Source organism: Leucoraja erinacea, chromosome 26 (assembly GCF_028641065.1).
Source record: "Leucoraja erinacea ecotype New England chromosome 26, Leri_hhj_1, whole genome shotgun sequence".
Lineage (NCBI taxonomy): Eukaryota > Metazoa > Chordata > Chondrichthyes > Rajiformes > Rajidae > Leucoraja > Leucoraja erinaceus.
The window spans coordinates 15,556,186-15,575,911 of record NC_073402.1 but is presented as its reverse complement, the minus strand read 5'-3'; the positions used below and the strand labels follow the sequence as shown (position 1 = coordinate 15,575,911).

Genomic DNA, 19,726 nt, shown 5'->3' with positions numbered 1-19,726 from the left:
TGCCATTATCGCCTTGCATTGGTCAAGCTGTTTTGGTTAAACTGATGCCAGGAATACACTGATTGTCTGTGCAAGCTTGGCTCATAGGTAGCACCCTTGCCATCACCAAATGCATGGGAACACTGGACTAGTTCACAACACCTTTCCCACTGCTGCATTCGACAGCTTTCCTGCTGCGTGTAGGTCCACCTACTCACCAAATTAACCAAGTTTTGGGATGACGAGAAAAGAGTGTTTAATTGTCATATGCACCAGGAACAGATAAATTGTTACTTGCCACAGCGGCCCCATAGCAGAAGCGTCCACGTCACGGGGCTGGAAACTGGAAGTATCCCGAGCTAATTCTGCTACCACCATCATCTATTGCAACAAGCGATGGCTCCCAGTGATTGTCGCCAGAAGTTTGCGTCCTTTTCAGGACGGATGATTACAGCGATGACAACATTTGAAACATGGAAGATGGACACGAAAGAAGACTTGCCGCAGCTTTACAGGCACATTAATGCAACAGCACAACAAATAAACATACAATAAGCTATAAAACAAAAAAAGAACAGTTACATTAAGTAGAAAGATTACAGTGTAAGCTGAAGCATGTGAGCAACCTGTACAATGACCGATTCTATCTACTCTCCACAGTCCCATCAACTCCTCCAGATTCTACCACTGATCCACACATTTGCAGCAAATTTTGTGTTCAATTAACAACCAACCTACATACTTTTGGGTCTAATGCACCCAAAGGACATACCTAAGATCACAATGAGAACATGTAAACTTCACAAAGACAGCATCAGAACTATGGATGAACCTGCGTTTCTGGAGCTGGAAGGCGACAGCTCTACTAGCTGTGTTACCTCATAGGCCCTTGCAATTCCGATGATAATGGTAATGGGAATCAGACTCTGCAGCCTTTCATAGATGAATAGTCCGCTGACATTAAATGCACTATAAAATAATGCCTCAGCATTCTTCAGGTGACAATCGTGCATGAGAAATCCTTGCAATTTTCACATCCTTTCTCAAACTGGAATGAAATATTGTTTTCATTGCACAATATAATTCATCTAATTTTGAAATAGTAAACTTGCTGCCACCTGCTCACCTGTGTAGTCTGCTTACAATGATAATCAATTCACACACTACATTCTGGTTAAACCATCACATTTATCAAAATAATTACACAAAAGAGCTGCTAAATGATGAATTACTAAAGTATGGTGGTCTTTCATTGGCTGTTCTATTCACTTACATACGAGGTCTAAATCCCTGGCTGGCACTCACAGATAAATCAGTCACTAACTATCATTAGTTTAGTTTAGAGATGCAGCGTGGAAACAGGCCCTTCGTCCTACAGTCTGCACCAAGCAGCGATCATCATTACACTAGGAACAATTTACAATTTTTACCAAAGCCAATAAACCTATGTCTTTGAAGTGTGGGAGGAAACCGGAGCACCTGGGGAAAACCCACGCAGGTCACGGGGTGAACTTACAAACTCGGCACAGAAAGCACCTGTAGTCACGATCGAACTCAGGTCTCTGACGCAGTAAGGCAGCAACTCCACCACTGCGCTGCCCTATCCCTTAACCATGTTGCAATTGCAAGTCAGTAAGGACAAAGGGATATTTAACTCTAGCTTTTAATAGTAGATTTTAAAATTACACTTCAGCTTTAATCAGCCTGAAGACTATAAACAAAAAGCATGCAAGAGATTAACATGTTTTACTTTGCTTAGTTGGTTCGGAATGAATCGCAAATGGTCTTTTGCAGCAAAACTTGGCAATGGATCATATCAAACTTGTGCAAGACATATGTACTAGTCACTAGTACATATGACTTGCACAAGTTTGATATGATCCATTGCTAGTAACTAGTGAATAAACCATCACTGATTATTTAGCATTTTTTAAGTGGAAAGGTTGGTAACCAGCTCAAACTTTGCATTTATTTTTAAAAAAAAGAACAAGTTCTGCAAAATTAAATCTGCTCTAATGAGGTTTGCTTAGTTCTGCGGTCTTGTCTCTGCAGTCACACATCAGTTGGCTGCATTTCCGCCCCACACAGCTTATGTGCAAGTGCCGCCAGCATCACACCAATCATCTCTGCAATCAGTGCTTTTAATTAGGTTAATTAATTTGTATCAAGCCTCCTGGGGATGAGGTTCAGCGATGCTGACGAGGCAGACAAAACAGATCTTCCTTGGGCTCTAATGAAGACTCTCGCTGCTCCAGAATGACGGTGAATAATAAATCAGCAATCTTCAGGTAAGGGACACAGGTGGCAACTGCTTGGGTAATCAAATCCATTTAGAATGCAATGTGGGAGTAGCAAGTTTGTCAGCGCGCCAACAAAACCCAGCGCTGTGTCCAGAAATTCACATGGTGCACAGTTAAATACTGAGAGTCGGAACTTTCAAAGAGGAGCAGGAAAATTTATTACACACTGATGTTCAAAATAGACAGCGATTATGGCAATGCTTTCCACAGCGCTGGAATCGAAGGAATAACTAGCGATGTACATACTCAACATTAACCATGACCATGTATTAAATTATCTTTCATCAGTGTGCTTGAAATCAGCAGCTAACGATTATGGGTTTCAAATTTGAATAAGAACATTAGAGCGCTGTGTGTCATCATTAGAGATTGTTCTTATTTGGCCAATTTGTGGCCGTCTTCTCTCAAGATAATGCCGGGTGAGGTTTGGTTCCAGTGGGTTTTGGCAGATATCCAACTACAAGATGCAGGGGGAATGGAACCAACAGCCAAGTCTAATCCCGTTGTCACAAAACAACTTTCAACAGGGGGTCAACGGATTGTATTAAAAACATATTTGTCTTCCCTTCTCCCCTTAATAATGTAAAACATATTAGTTTGGCTGAAATTAAACTAATTAACGGCCGGCAGTTCCAGAGGGAAGGGCTGTCAGACATGCACAGCTCAGTTTATGTCAGATTTTAACAAACACTAGGCCAAACATAGAAACCAAAAGAAACCTTGGAGGTCAGAAGTGTAAGAACCTGACCTTTCATTCCTTGAATCCAGCAGCAGGGCAAGAATGTTTAAGATACTTTAGATAGGCACATGGTTTATCTTGGCATTATGTTCGTCTCAGATATTGTGAGCCAAAGGCCCGTTCCTGTGATGTACTTTTCTATGTTCTATGTGCTGGGGAAAATGGCCAGATGCACTTCACATCCACATCCTCAGTTTGAAGCCAGCACTGGTGAGCATTCAGACAGAGGCACCATTTATTTGAATAGGATTGAGTTCCTGTGGAAGGAGGCAAGAACAGGCAAGGAGTTTACTTACATTCAGTTTAAAGTTTTTACATTCCTTACTAGTTTTTCAAGTATTGTTTAAACGTGTTGGTATGCTTGAAGCAAAATCTGTTTAAGGAGCTTTGAGTTCAGAGTCATCTAGAAACAGTTCCCAAATTACCGTCATGGTATTCTGGGTCTTTAATAGTACCTACTTGCCTCATGGGCACTGAAGGACGATTGTCTGAACCTCTACAACAAAGAGCCAGCATGATCTAAACTGCCAGCACAAAACAGGTATGTTTTCATTATAGTTTTGTACCTTACTAATTTTTAATATTGTATTCAACTTTTGATTGTTCCTGTGATGGACGCAAAAAGACATAGGATAGTGACAAGAAAGATAGTCAAAAACATGCTCACGATAAAATTTATTTTAAAGGATAACTCATTTGGTCAAAATGTTCTTACTTGAAAGTACACGATCGATATCATATTGATAAAATTACATCTGAATACAATAACTTTTTACTTAACTTTCAAGTGACTTGGTTAAAAGCCATCGACAGAAAGCTCATCATCCAAACTAAAGTATCTGTTCCCTCCCCCCATTAATTTATTACATTGACAACAATATTAAATGTTACAAAAATACATGGATTTGAAAAAACAATATTCCCAGAAAACAATTAAGAAAAGGGATTGCAGAACTCGTATTGCTTTTTGAAGATATGTCAACGTTTTCTCTTAAACTGGAATTTGTAAATAGCTGGAGAGTCCACCGTTTCTTTCTTTACTTTCACCTTCTTGGTCTTGTCCTGTGAAAAGATTATTCGAATTCAGGTAAAATTGATTAAAAGGTCCAACTTTACAAAATCCCCACAGGCCTTTTTATTATATTAATATATATTTTAAACAAATCCAATCTGTTTAGCGAGTCTTTAAAATGAATAGCTTTAGTAGCAAACTATCTTAAGGTTGCCGTGACCTATCATTTCCAATACGAGTAGAAATTCAATTGATTTCATTCACAGCATGTACACAAACAGAATTGGAGTTTTTAAGAAAAGCTGATGTAGTCTGTTGAGAAATCTGAACTATATTTTTGGAAGGGCTGGCTTTACACCAAACCAATGGATTATCTTTGATTCATAAAATTCCATACAGCAGGGGTAATTTTTTTTCTTGTACCGTAGCAGCAAATGACTAATTTCCCAGGTTAAGACAGGCATAAAAGAAGATACTCGACCAGCAGGGCAGAAAAACACTCCAAGACCTACAATCCCCAAACTCTGGTCCTCCAAACACAAATAGCATTGTCAAATTTGGGCTCATTATAATGTTCCAATATTATCACTGGAATTGTCAAGCTTAACACAGTTGACTTGGGTAGTTGGAATGGGTTGTTTTAGCAGTGCCATAGTCTCCTTAATGCATAGGGAAGATTCTTTGGTGTCAATGATCTAGTTAAATGCAAATTGATGGAGACAAGCCAAGTTTTATTATGCCCACTAAGACTCTATATAGGCAAAACAAAAACTAGAATATCCCAGCGGTACCGCATAGGATCACCTTTTTCATCGTCTTATAGTTTATAGCATTCATGCCAAGTGCTGATTTTGGCACACGGTCAGATCCACTTGTTCAGATATTACAAATACGGCAGAGCATTGGTCAAAAACACTTCCAAATCTTTCTCTTTTCATCCATGCCATGTGATTTTTTTTTCAGTGAAAGGACGAGTTAGTTAGTGTAAATGGCCTGTCCCACTTGGACGACCTAATCCACGAGTTTAGAAGACCCTAGACGAGTTGAAAAAAATGTCAAGGTTGTGTTGACTCGCTGAAAGAAAGGACCTGCTACAACTGTGTCTACGACCTCCTACGACTATGTCTACGACCTCCTACAACCCCCCTCGACCTCAGTCTTCCACACCTAAGACCAACTACGAATTGAAAATGATCACATGATAAAATTATGTCAATTTTTGCACTTTTTTTCGCGGGCCAGTTACCGACCTACGACTAGCATCACGACCTACTACGACCTACCTACGAGTAAAAAGCATCCATTTTTTCCATGCCGACTTTTCTTTTTACTCATGGACATTTTTTATCAGGCTGGAAAAAACGCTGCGACCTACTTGAGGCCACGAGTACGCGGAGACTACTCACGAGCATGAGGAAGAGTTACAAAGACCTCCTGCAACCTCGTGGCGACCATGCTGCGAGTACGAGTCAAGGGCAAACTCGGCAGAGGTTGCCAATTAGGTCGTGAAAGTGGGACAGGGGCTTAAGAAAGGCGGTATTATCCACTCAAGCTTCCAAAGTTGGCTGCAACTTATTTCAATCAATTTGAAAATTGTTAATTCTTATATATGTGGCCTTTGATTGAACAAACAATACAGTATCTTGCTTTGAAGATTATAGAAATAGTTAATTCGAATAAGAAATCCACCAAATACTGTAAACTTATGTAGGCTGCACACTTACCATTAGGTCTGTTCGTGTCTGAATTTTCTGGGCTACTACAAACATTTTCTTCTCTCTCTCTATGTGTTGTTTCAGTAGGGAGTACTGATGTTTCCTCTGTCGAGCGAGTTTCTGAAAGGGCAAATTACAAATAATTGTGGCAAAGATAAATAGTCACTGCATCATTTACAAAGGGGAAAAGAGAGCTTGAAATAGGACTGATTTATGCTTCTTTGCATATTCGTTAAAAATATAGTTATAGTAGCAATTAATGAATGCTAGAATTAATGCTGGAATTACATTCGTGTTGCTTTTCACAGCAAACAAAGGGTATCAGCAACACCATCACAATGCTCTTCATAGCTGGAAGAATGACTGTGTACAGCTAAGAGCAACAGGTTTAAAGTGACAATTGAATTGGGCATTCCTTTGGAATTGAGACAGCTGGCCAACTGCACACACTAACTCCTGGTCCTGAACAGGAGGATCCACTTAACAATTAAACTGCAGAGAGTTGAGGTTGTAGCCCAGTCCATCACTCAGACATGATTCCCCACCATCAACTCTATCTACACTACGCACTGCCCCAGGAAAGCAGCAAACATAATCCAAGACCATTATTACCCTGGTCATTCTCTCCTCTCCCATCGTTTGTCCAGCAGAAGTTGTAAATCTTTAAAGCAAGTAGCACTAGATTCGGGACCAGCTTCATCCCCCGTTATCTGACTATGGAATGGTCCCCCTATAGGTTAGAGGGCAGTCCCGTCTTCCAACACACCATCATTGTGGACTCTCAACTTTTTCTCTGTAGCTAACGCTACAATACTATAAGCTAGGGTACTGTCTGATTCACTTTACCCCATTGCAGACACTGGACTTTGTCCATGGAACTAGTGCACATTGTGTTTTTGATTTTTGTTTTTGGACTGAATTCCGTTTTTAATTTGTGTTTCTGTGATGTCTTTATTATTTATTTTATTCTGATTATATGTTTATATTTCCTGTTAACCTATGTAAGGTGTCCTTGAGATGTCTGAAAGGCGCCCAATAAATAAAATTTATTATTATTATTATTACAACACTGAGAACTATAACCCGCACGCTATATTTCCCTTCCCTCCACCTGCTGTAATTGAGTTTGAACTGATGGTATTTACGTATAGTATTACCCGATGTGGCATCAAGATGGCATGCAAAACAATGCTTTTTATTGTACCTCGGTACATGTGACTATAATAAACCTAAACCTATATTTTGTACTTGGGTATTATTTTCTTTGCACTACTTATTGTACTTGTGTCTGGATTGGTAGTATGATCTGATTTAGTTGGATAGCATACAAACATTTTTCACTGTACCTCAGTACAGGTGATAATAATAAACTAAACCAAACCAATTATCTTTCTAAAACATTAGAACGCCAGGGGAATTCCTCGCATTTTATTAAAGCAAAATGTACTATAAATTAGATTTCTCATTACCTTCAGAGCACTGGGATGAGTGGCTCCTTTAATTTTCTCCTTTCGTAAAGTTTCAATGGTTGGTCGGTTATATACTCGGCCCACCAACTCTGGTAAAGTGTTGAGGTGCTTTGCCAAGTTAAATTCCTTCACTGTTCACAAATTTAAATGGGAGAATTTAGCAACTATTATGATAGAAAGGAAATAATTACAGTGAACTGAAAATGAGTCAAAGCATATCACTTCACAAGCAACTTCAATAGCATGTTGTAAAATTAGTTTTATCAAGACTAGAATGGTGCAAAACAAATTAAAGTATGATTGTAATTTCTGTTAAGTATCTCAACTAGAGTAGCAATGCTACTATCACAATGTTACTGTTACAGGGGGATGTAGTATGTTAGATGAAAAAGAGGGAAGCAAAGGCAATGTGTGGCTTTTAAAAGCAAAAATAATATTAGACACTCAGTAAATGTCAGTAAACTTCAATTGTCATACAAAAGGAACAACATACCCGGATATTTGGGGCATTAAAAATATAGTCACGGTAAACTGACATATCGCTGGAACTCAATGGTATCCACGTCAGAATTTTAAAGGATGTAGGTGAAGAAACTGCAGGTATTTGAATATATCTGAAGATCATGCTTCAAGTCAGGATTTTATAAAGAATTAGAAAATTACAGCCAAAGCTTGGATAGAAAAGCCAATGATTCAATAGTTCGTCATTATAGATCTGCAGATTGTACCTCTTGTCTCCACACTAGGGGCAATTAAAAATGGCCAATTAACCTACTAATCTCCAATGGGAGATCCCCAGAGAGTATCTGCAGGAAACTCACACAGCCACAAGAAGAATGTGTAAACTCCAGGTCAGTCTTGAACCCAACTTGCTGGGGCCGTGACCCAGCTGTATTAGCATTGCCACTGTGTTGACCACCATAAACCTTGCACATTTTCCAGTCAACTGATTTGATCTGCCATTTGAACAGGTAGGTGGATAGGAAACGTTTAGAGTGATACGAGTCAAACACAGGTAAATGGAACAAGCGTAGATGAGAATCTTGGTTGGCCCAGCCAAGTTGGGTTGAAGGACCTATTTTCATATCAAGACTGTGACTATCTATTCTGTTCAAAACACTTACTTTTGAGCAATAAATGGCAATTTTTACTTTAATTAATAATATTCCCTCAAAGTATTTTGAATTTGAGTATTTCAAAGTAGGATATTAAACGCAACAGAATAAAATAGAAATAATCCAAAAATTATACTCGATTTAATAAAGTGTTCCTCTACAATTAAGGTAAAGCATTACCATATTCTAGAAACAAATTGTAAAAATCATGCACAGAATACAGTACCTTCCTTTTTAGATTTGCAGAAAAAGATGTGCTTGTTTCGGGACTTTCCATCAGCATCTAAAAAGTGAAGTTCAGACTTGAGCCGTTCGATTTTCTGTAAATGGAATGCAAAGTTACAAACACAAATAAAGATATCAACTAATAACATTGAATAGTCTCAATACAACTTCTACTATTTCATTCATCAATAGTTGTTCCAAATATTTGAAATGTGCAAATTTGTAGTCAGTTTTGGAGATCAGTCAAAGCCATATTAATTGTCTATTTCAAATATCCTTTGGTAAACTTTATGCTCAAGTAGTACGATCAATGGTTTGATGTGATGGTGCCTGTTAATGCTGATGGGGCAACATTAAGAAAAATATTATATGGAATCAAAAGGCATGGAAAAATACAAAGTGCTGGTCATGAAGCATCCACGGAGGGAATAGATAGGTGATATTTCGAATCTGGACTCTTCTTCAAATTGATTGTAGTAGAGTAGAGAATGCTGGAAGAGAGGCGAGAGCAGGACAAAGCCTGGTGATTGATAGGTGGATACTGAGGAGGTTCTGATTTGCAGATAGGTGGACAAAGGCTAGAGATGAAATGGAGACAAAGGGTCTCAGATAAGGTAAGAAGATTGAAATGTAAAGTCAAAGGGAAGGAGGACAAGGTTTCTTGTGTCTGCCTGAAAATGTATACGCAAGTAATAAATAAGCAGACAGCGTTTTAAACACAAAAATCAAATATTTTCTAACAGACTCTGCAAAGTGCGAAAATGCAGAAGCCTCAGAAGATGGGCTCGTACCAAATTTACCGGGTTCCATCATTTATTACAAGGAATGTCGATTAAATGTTTCTTCAGTAATAATCTACCTTCTTCAATTTAGCAGCTAATTCATTATCGGCGCCCTCTACTGGTGCAATGTAGCTTTCATAAAATCTTTCCATTCTTAACATTTTAATTATAACTTTCCAACAGCCTTTTAATTTGGGAATTGTTTCTTTAAATTGGAAAATTCCACTTGTCACATCAATATTTAAGAAAAGAAAGAAAAGGAAACCAGGGAATTATAGGCCAGTTAGCCTAACATCTGCTGTTGGATAATTATTAGTGTCTATAATTAGTAGAAGGATGTACAACTTGAAAATTCCCAGTTGACCAAGGCAGAGATGGTATAGATGTAAAGACTACATCTTGGTTGTCGAAAAATAATCACATTTTATTTTGAAGAGGTGACTGAAGTCAGTGTAATCATTTACAATAACTTCCAGGAGACTTTTCAGTCTCTCATAGAACCATTAGCTAAAGTTGGAATGTCCAAAAATGGAATGTACTTTATTAACCAGGGTTGGAAACAGCAAGGTTATCTCTGAAAGGATGCATGAGTTGCAAATCATGTCCTTTCACCTCTTCCCTTCCTGTCACACATCTTTCCAGGTGTAGAATGATGCATTTGCACTTCTACAATCTATCGTCCTGTTCACAATGTGGTTTCCACGACATTGCAAAAACCAAGTGTGGAATCGGCGATTATTTTTTGGAGCCCAGATGTTCAGTCCGCAGGAGTGACCCAGAACTTCCCGTTGCCTAACATTAACTCCCCAAATGCACTTGTGGCTTTCTGCAGTTGAAACGAGGCACCATACAAGTTTGCGCTACAGCAACTCTTCGCTTGTCCAGTGCATTCGCTTTCGGTACACTGGCAGTTATGGCATCAGTCTGGGTATGGAGTATGTTATGTTACAGTTGTACAAGATGTCGGTGAGGCGGCATTTGGAGTGTTGTGTTCAGTTTTAGTCACCCTGCTATAGGAAAGATGTTGTTCAGCTGAAAAGAGTGCACAAAATATTTACAAGGACTAAGCTATAGGGGGAGGTTGGGTAGGCTAGGACTATATCCCTTGGAGTGCAGGAGGACGAGGGGTGATCTTAGAGTTGTATAAGATCATGAGGGGAACAGTCTTTCACCCAGAGTGGAGGAATCAAGAAACAGGGAACATAAATTTAAGATGAGAGGGCAACATTTTGACAGGAACCTGAAGGGCAATTTTTTCCACACAGAGGGTGGCTGGTATATGGAACAAGCTGCCAGAGGTAGTTGAGGCAGGTGCTAGAACATTTAACTTACATTTGGACAGGTACACAGATAGGAACAGTTTAGAAGGATATGGGCCAAATGCAGGAAGGGGAGTCTGGTGTAGATAGGGCATCTTGTATGGCATAGACAAGTTGGGACGATAGTCGTTTCCCTGCTGAATGACTCTTAACTTTTCTTTCTTTCTTCCTAAGTTCTGTCAAAGGGTCTCAGACAAGAAACATTAATTGTTTCTCTTTTCAGCTGACTTGCTGAATGTTTCCGGCATTTTGTTGGGTCTCATTCATTCTTTCAGCACAGTGAAAAATTCAACTGAAGATGTTTTGGTGCCATCTTGTGGACATTCCATCACTACTGCAACTAATGAAATATTTTCTGAAAAGAATTTTGTAATGAGAAACAGCAGTCGACGATTAATTAACCATCTCTACGATGGCCATAATAAGTATGAGACGGAAGTTATGATTTCCCCTTCTCTTCAAAAAACAAATTCTACAGTCACAAATATCAAAAAATATCTATGCTGATAAACACTTTGGTATATTTATCTTTAAAATTCAGAGACAGATCCTAATCAATTGAAGGCGGGGGGCATTCTTGGAAAATTCTTGTCAAAGCATAAATATAACAAAAATTTGAGTTCACCTTTGCCTCCATAGCGCGTTTCGTTTCCACATATTTAATATCCTGTGTTCTCATAATCTTCAGCTGCTCCTCTGTTGCTTCATCTCTAGACTGCTTGATGATGTGAACTCCATCCTAAACACAAAGGAACCCACTAAAAATATGAACAGAAGCAATCTGGAACATTTGCCCAAAGATTTCAGTCAAGAAGAAAATTACTTTTATGAGTGCAAGTAGACATAAACTGGAACTAATATGTAGCCTGGCCAATTAAATAAAATATATGCAACAAATGAAGTGAAAGATTTTAGAGGCTTTGTGATGAAACACAGAAAATGTACTAGCACAGCTTAGGCACAAAAAGGCAGAAATTTGGCATTAATCGCAAACAATAAACAGGAATTGTACAATCAGTCGCAGTATTCCCATCCCAATATTCAATTTAAGTGAGAACAATTCAATGCAGCGAGTAGCTGATGATGTAACATCTCTTTGATCTTGAACACAGATAAGTTTCTAATTCCGGTTGTTTTTAAACAATGCTTTTACAAACCATTCCATTTTAAGGCAGTCATAATATCCAAGACAAAGGGAAATTGGCAGATCAAATGAGTAACCTTTATAACTTACAGTCTATCAATGGGAATAAGAAAAAGCACTGAGACAGATTATTTGCTCAAAGATATGAGTTAAGAAATGTACTTTCTGCTCTTCAGAGGTAGGTTGCTTTGCATTTTCTATCAAAATTACTTAAAATTATGGTATCAAAATTCCTCAAATGCTTACTCACATTTTCAACATTCAATTCGAGTAATCAATTGAAAAGACAAATTGTATGCCAAAGCAGATTATTGCAGAAACTGGTAATCTGAAATAAAGACTGAAAATGCTGAAAAGCACTCAGCAGATCAGACAGAAGCTAAAAAGGGAGAAACAAATTTATAATTTCAGGTTGAAGACGTTTATTGCAAAAAAAGCATTAGAGGTTTTGTTGTAATTATGCAGGTCCTTGATGCACCTGCATTATACCATGTTCTCACTACTGTAAGGGTTACATCTTTGAGGGATTGCTATTTTAAAAACGTGCTTTTTTTGGATGAAGTGGCTGATTCCATGATTGAAGATTGAAGAGATTGGGCCCATAATCCCATTGTTCAGGTGGTACAGAAGTTATTTTATTGACACAAATAATTCTCAGTACTTGGCAGGACGGATGATACAAAGATAGGTGGAGGGGCAGGTAGTGTAGAGAAAGTAGGGACTCTGCAGGACTTGGACAGGTTGGGAGAGTGGACAGAGAAGTGGCAAATGATATACTGCCACTGTCAAAGTGTGGAGTCATGCATTTTGGTAGTAAGAATAAAGGTGTAGACTATTTTTTAAATGGGAAGAGAATTTAGAAATCAGAGGTGCAATGGGACTTGGGAGTGCTGGCGTAGGATTCCCAAAACGTTAAATTGCAAGCCAAATCGGCAGTAAGCACAATGGTGGCATTTGTTTCGAGAGGACTAGAATACAAAAACAGGAATGTAATGCTGAGGCCTTTACAAGGTGCTGTCCAGACCATATTGGGAGTGATTTTGGACTCCCATGGGGACTCCTATGGGGAGAAGGCAGGAGAATGGGGTTCAGAGGGAAAGATAGATCAGCCATGGTTGAATGGGGTAGTAGATTTGATGGGTCGAATAGCCTAATTCTGCTCCTATCACATGAACATTGCAGATGCTACAACATACATCCTTGAATGGGGTATTTGAAGTCATGGCAATCTTAGAAAATACAGACAGCCAGTTGGTAGTGAGGCATAGGTATTTGCTCATAGAAAGGATTGCAAATATTTGAAATTGTCTACCACAGAGGATTGTAAATGCTCAGCTATTAAGCAGATCCTAGAATTCTGAATAATATTAAACGGTATAATTGCCCAGGATATCAAGCAGCTTGTGATGTGATGTTTACAGATGTCTGGCAGTGTGGGGTATGGGATCATGAACACCACCAACCTCAAATTGGTCTCTACTGGGTTAACATCCATTCATACACATAGAAATAGACTTGGGGAGCAAAATTTGGCTTCCTTTTTTGCATCGTGATCTGTTTATTTTTTTCTCAGCAAAGCTAATTGAACTAGCAGACCCATATAAATAATTAAAGGTAGACACAAAATGCTGGAGTAACTCAGCGGGGCAGGCGGCATCTCTGGAGAGAAGGAATGGGTGACGTTTAGAAACATAGAAAATAGGTGCAGGAGTAGGCCATTCGGCCCTTCGAGCCTGCAACGCCATTCAATATGATCATGGCTGATCATCCAACTCAGTATCCTGTTCCTGCCTTCTCTCCATACCCCCTGATCCCTTTAGCCACAAGGGCCCCATCTAACTCCCTCTTAAATATAGCCAATGAACTGGCCTCAACTACATTCTGCGGCAGAGAATTCCAGAGATTCACCACTCTCTGTGTAAAAAAAGTTTTCCTCATCTCGGTCCTAAAAGATTTCCCCCTTATCCTTAAACTATGACCCCTTGTTCTGGACTTCCCCAACACCGGGAACAATCTTCCTGCATCTAGCCTGTCCAACCCCTTAAGAATTTTGTAAGTTTCTATAAGATCCCCCCTTAATCTTCTAAATTCTAGTGAGTACAAACCGAGTCTATCCAGTCTTTCTTCATATGAAAGTCCTGACATCCCAGGAATCAGTCTGGTGAACCTTCTCTGTACTCCCTCTATGGCAAGAATGTCTTTCCTCAGATTAGGAGACCAAAACTGTACGCAATACTCCATGTGTGGTCTCACCAAGACCCTGTACAACTGCAGTAGAACCTCCCTGCTCCTATACTCAAATCCTTTTGCTATGAATGCTAACATACCATTCCCCTTCTTCACTGCCTGCTGCACCTGCATGCCTACTTTTAATGACTGGTGTACCATGACACCCAGGTCTCGTTGCATCTCCCCCTTTCCTAATCGGCCACCATTCAGATAATAATCTACTTTCCTGTTTTTGCCACCAAAGTGGATAACCTCACATTTACCCACATTATACTGCATCTGCCATGCATTTTCCCACTGACCCACCTAGCCAAGTCACCTTGCAGCCTCCTAGCATCCTCCTCACAGCTAACACTGCCCCCCCCCCCCCCCCCCCCAGCTTCCTGTCATCCGCAAACTTGGAGATGTTGCATTCAATTCCCTCATCCAAATCATTTATATCGTAAATAGCTGGGGTCCCAGAACTGAGCCTTGCGGTACCCCACTAGTCACTGCCTGCCATTGTGAAAAGGACCCGTTCACTCCTACTCTTTGCTTTAGGGTTTAGAGCCTTCTTCATGCTGATTAATTGATTTTTGCAAGAAACATTTGGAAATGCATAAAGTTAGCGGAACATCCGACACTTTGTCTGGTTGTATCTGGATAGGAGAGGATGTCCCAAGTGGTTTATTTGGTTCAAAGGCAAGATCATTTTGTTGGCCATCTAGGGTCCATATTATTATTTAGAGATAAAATGTGGAAAAGGACTCTTCTCCCCATCTCTTTTGAACAAATCAAACTTTCAGTACCTTAAAAATCTCACCTGGAGTTTATTGCTGGTCATTCGAAAGTAAAATTCATCTGGATTTTTATCTAATGCCTTTTGGCGTAGTGCCTTTAAGACATTTTGTTTGCGATGGTAGTTTCTGAAAAGCACAATAATAAATTATCAAGATTACATAGAGGACAAGTTGGAATTACCAAATAAATGTTTCATGAAATATCTATCTTAAATATTTAGATACTATCAAGAACCTTAGAAAGTCACATTCTTATACAGAACCAGCAGGAACTCAATGAGCCAAATACATTTCTCTGGTTCAGTGCCAGAGACCTGGGTTCAATCTTGACTTTGGGTGCTGTCTGTGTGGAGTTTGCAATTTCTCCCTGTGACTATGTTGGCTTTTTCCAGGCACTCCAGTTTCCTCCCATATCCCAAAGATATGTAGGTTAATCGGCCTCTAAATTACCCCCATTGTGTAGGAAGTGGATGGGAAAGTGGGATAACTCAGAACTAGTGTGAATAGGTGATTGATGGTTGGGGTGGACGGTGGATCGATGGGCCTGTTTCTGTACTGTATCTCTAAACTAAATCACACAATGATTACATTGACAACATTTGAGACATTTGGACAAGTACATGAATAGGGACAGAGCTTGAGCTAAATGTGGGCAGATGCCACTGGTGTAGATGGGGCATCATGCTCGACAGTCCTGTTTCCAAGCTGTACGACTCTCCTGCGGATAATAATTGCATAGCAAACAAAAATAAGAGAAAATTACACTCATCCTTCTTTGATAAAAGCCCAAACAAATCAGTCAAAAAGAATAATGCACATCTTACCACAGCACTGAGTAACTTGCAAATTAACTAGAATACAACATGTAGACAAAGATATCCAAATTTTAAAGTCTTGCAAAGTAAAAACTATGACAAATTAAAATGGCAATGCAGGAAAATTAGATCATGCAGTACCCATAGAGAAAGAGTGAGTTAACATTTCAGTTCTTCATGATAACTTCCAGAAGAGGAGAGTGGTGAGAACTACAGGAGTGTCTAAGGTTGTCCAAATGTTGCAGTGTTTTCTGAGTCTTCAATTTAATAGTGGAATGAGGGTAGTTAGAGAGAACACATAAGAAAATCTTTGCTGAGACGTCTGCTTTTGTGATAGATACAAATGACCTAGACGTAAATGTAGACAGATTTCAGACAGTGGGGAATGCTGCCAAAAGATAGGCAAGGCAACTTTATTTATATAGCACATTTCATACACGAGGCACTCAAAGTGCTTCACATAAAAACATGTCATACAATAAAATGAAATAATAAAATGAAATAAAATAGAAGAATTAAAAGAAAAGAAAAGCAAAATTAAAAATGCATTATAAAAAGTGCAAAAGTTAAAAGTGCAATGCAGTTAAGATTTAGCTGAAAGCTAAAGTAAACATAAAAGTTTTCAGTCTTGTTTTAAAAGTGGTCAAAGTTGAGGCAAGTCTTAAATCTTCAGGAAGTTTATTCCAGCTATTTGTTGCCTAGTAACTAAATCCTGCTTTCCCATGTTTTGCATTTACTCTAAGAATCACTAACAGATTGGTTTCAGAAGATCTTAGCGGTCTAGAAGGCTTATATAGTGGAAGCATGTCAGTGATATACTTTGGTCCTAAACCATGTAGTGGGATGTTTATCAGCTGGAGAAATGGGCAGAGAAATGACTGATGGAGTTTAACCCAGGTAAGCGCAAGGTGCTTTGGGTGCTGCATGCAAGGAGAGAGTTTACAGTTAATGGCAGTACCCTTAACAGCATTGATATGCATGGGGATCTTGGAGTCTTGGAGTCCAGGTTCATAGCTCACTGAAGGTGGCAGCACAAGGGGCATTGAATATAAGAGTCAGGAAGTCATGATGCAGCTCTATTAGACCTTGGATAGCTTGCATTTGGAGTATTGCGTACAGTTCTAGTCACCCCATTACATGAACAATGCAGAGGTTTTGGAGAGGGTACGAGATTTACCAGAATTATGCCTGGATTAGAAGGTTTCTGCTACAGCTACAAGGAGAGGTTGAATAGATTGGGATTGTTTTATCTTGGTCATCGGAGAATATGGGGAGATTTGGTAGAAGCATATAATAAAAGTATATAAAATTATGAGAGGCAAAAGATGCTGCCTGAGCTGCTATATATTTCCAGCACTTCCTATTTTTATTCCACGTTTTCAGCATCTGTAGTTTAATTTTTTTTTAAATTATGACAAATAATTCACACCAAATGCTTTGGCTTTATGGTTCATGAGGCACTCACTGTGCACGGATCTGGTAATCTTTCTTCTTCTCCAAAAAGCCCAGTTGTTTTCGAAATCCAAGCTGTAAAAATACGGAAAAAGTATGTTACCAGAAAATATAGAAATGTTTGTAAAATTGTGAAATTCTATGGTTGTGCAAGTACATACAATTGAAATGATACACTCTCTTATAACTTGGCATGGTATAATGGTATTATTCAAGAGATATAATTGCACTGATAAAATTGGATTATTTGCCTAACTGTAAACATAATTGTTGATTAATCAGTAAAATGTCCAGTTTGCAGTGCTTGTGAAAATCATGTTGACCAACTTAAAAGTAAAAATAACTTATTATACATGGATGATGCCAAACATAAGAGGTAGGCATTTACATCCATGGTGAATACAATTTGTACAAAGCAAATCTCCAAAGAAGTGGCAGAGATTGATGAATGAAGTACAAGAATTACCTCCCGTCTATATAATCACATTTATTACAGGTTGGTAAATAGACTTCTGCTTTAATTCATCGATTATAGGAAAACATCTCATTTACCATTTGCATCAAACACACTTGGGTCATTTAAGGCTGTGCACAGCTGTTAATTTTACAAACAGAGCAGTTAAAGATTTGAATATTATATTATATCCACAACAGAGATTCGACTTCTCAGTGCTAAGTATGCGTGCACGCCTAGGTGCGTGTGTGTTTACTTAATTTCACTCGAAAAGAATAAAGAATAATAGATGTAAAGTGCCTTTCACATCACTTTCAAAATATCTTAGAGCACTTTATGATTTATTTCTGACATCCCAGACTTGAAATGTAAGGAACACAGCAACCAATGTACACACAACAAGCTGCTACAATAGCAGCGAGATAATGAGGAAATAATCTTCTTTCAAATAAATATGGTCAGAAAATCTATTAAATTGTTTGTGCACTTCTGTCATGGGAACTTTTACAAGATCCTAGGTTAAGATTTTAAACTTAAATCTTTACAATAATCTGGATCAGTAGATGGGACCATATTTTAATGTCTTGGCTAAAAGATGACACAATCAACACTGCAACCTCTCAATCATGTATAGAATAATGAGCTGTACCACTGGGCAAGAGTGATCTTTACACTTCCAAAACAATCATCAATAGTAATTGCCAATGTTATCAGAAAAAGACACAGTGCTGGAGTAACTCAGCGGGTCAGGCAGCATCTCCGGAGAACATGGATCGGTGATGTTTCCAGTCGGGATCCTTCAGCAAAGGGAAGATGTATAGGGACGGGTGTTACATCACTTACGGTTGTGGGGGAAATTCCCTGGGAAGCAGATGGTTTGGGTGGGATGGAATGAGTGAGACAAGGAATTGCAGAGGGAGCAGTCTGTGCATTAGGTGAAAATGGGATGATGTGATTGATGGTGGAATCTTATTTGAGTTCACAGAAATGTCGGAGGGTGATGTGGGGATATCATCTTTGCAAGAGGCAGAATTGGAGGAAGTGTTCACCAGAGAGGCTTCCTGACATTCTGAGTTAGTCCAGCATTTTGTCTTTTTTTTGGTAATCCAGCACCTGTAGATCCTTGTGCCCACCAATGTTATCAGGACTGGAGGGGTTACCTTATAGACGCAAGATAAATCAAAAAGTACAGGGTCAGTCTCTTTCTTAGGATAGGACACTAAATCTAAAGGAAATAGATTTACGGTCAGAGTGGAAGATGTAAACGGGGATTGAGGGACAAATATTTCTTACAAGAGGGTAGTGGGTATGTGGTACAAGATGCTAGAGGAAGTGGTAATGCGTTTTTTTTTAAATGGACATGTACGTGGATAGGAAAGGTATTAGAGATTAAGATCTGACTCAATAACTGAATGTGCTGAGCTACTCGGTGTCCAAGGTGCCCAGACCTTCCAATGGTTGAGGGGCTGCTGAGATTTTGGGTTCAGGACCCCAAGACTCTCAGCCCTCGTCTTCTTTACTCTTGGCAAGAGTAAAGAAGACGAGGGCTGATGAGAGAGGCAGGTGGCGGTAGGGGAAAGATCTCCCCCCGTGGACAGCGCCACCAGCCTCCTCCTCCTCCTCCTGCTGCTGCCGCCGCCGCCACGTCCTGCCCAGGCACCGGGAACACTGGGTGGACGATGCGCTCTGACCCGGGCCGGCTCGCTGAAGACGCAGCCATTGCCTATTCGGCTCCTTGCCCGGTGCCTCCCTCTCATTCTTCCCTTCCCCATCCCCGTCCCCACCTGGCTCCGCTCCCGGTGGTCCCGCTGCACCGATTTCTGCGCCTTGCGAAAGGCGGCCGCCATCTTGAGCCGGTGTCCAGGAACAACTGGCACCTTTCCGGGTCAGGGGTCAATGATGGCCGGCTCTCTAGCGCCCCCGCCTGTTGGCGGCCCTGTACTGCACTCGCTGCGCCCCACAAGGGAGAAGGAGGGGCCCAGGAAGCTTGGACCCAAAGATACTAGAGGAGCTAGCATCTTTGGCTTGGACCTGCTGAAGGTCCAATTCAGCATCTGTGAGGAGGGAGACAGACACTAAATGCTGGAATAACAGCGGGACAGGCAGCATCTCTAGAGACTAGGAATGGGAGGGAAACAGCAATGGCCTTTTCAAATTTAAAGACCTTTCTACAGAACTTCACAAAGTTAGAGTTGGGA

At 39.7% G+C, this 19,726-nt stretch overlaps 1 protein-coding gene across 1 annotated transcript; it reads right to left on the bottom strand.

The window, feature by feature from the left end:
• Positions 1 to 3,677: 3,677 nt before the first annotated feature.
• utp11 (UTP11 small subunit processome component) lies at positions 3,678 to 19,461 on the bottom strand. The gene is made up of 8 exons (XM_055656205.1): positions 19,313 to 19,461; positions 17,088 to 17,149; positions 14,831 to 14,933; positions 11,281 to 11,394; positions 8,556 to 8,649; positions 7,215 to 7,345; positions 5,755 to 5,865; positions 3,678 to 4,080 (listed from the first exon to the last, which is right to left on the bottom strand). The coding sequence occupies exons 1-8, from the start codon at positions 19,373 to 19,375 to the stop codon at positions 3,997 to 3,999; spliced, it is 762 nt and encodes a 253-aa protein (XP_055512180.1). The 5' UTR covers positions 19,376 to 19,461; the 3' UTR covers positions 3,678 to 3,996.
• Between the last annotated feature and the right edge of the window lie 265 nt (positions 19,462 to 19,726).

Coding starts and splice junctions, on each gene's coding strand:
- utp11 (XM_055656205.1), bottom strand. CDS start 19,375: ATGGCGGCCGCCTTTCGCAAGGCGCAGAAATCGGTGCAGCGGGACCAC. Junction 14,934..17,087: donor GATTACCAGATCCGTGCACA/GTGAGTGCCTCA, acceptor TGTGCTTTTCAG/AAACTACCATCGCAAACAAA. Junction 7,346..8,555: donor CTGCAAATCTAAAAAGGAAG/GTACTGTATTCT, acceptor ATTTGTGAACAG/TGAAGGAATTTAACTTGGCA.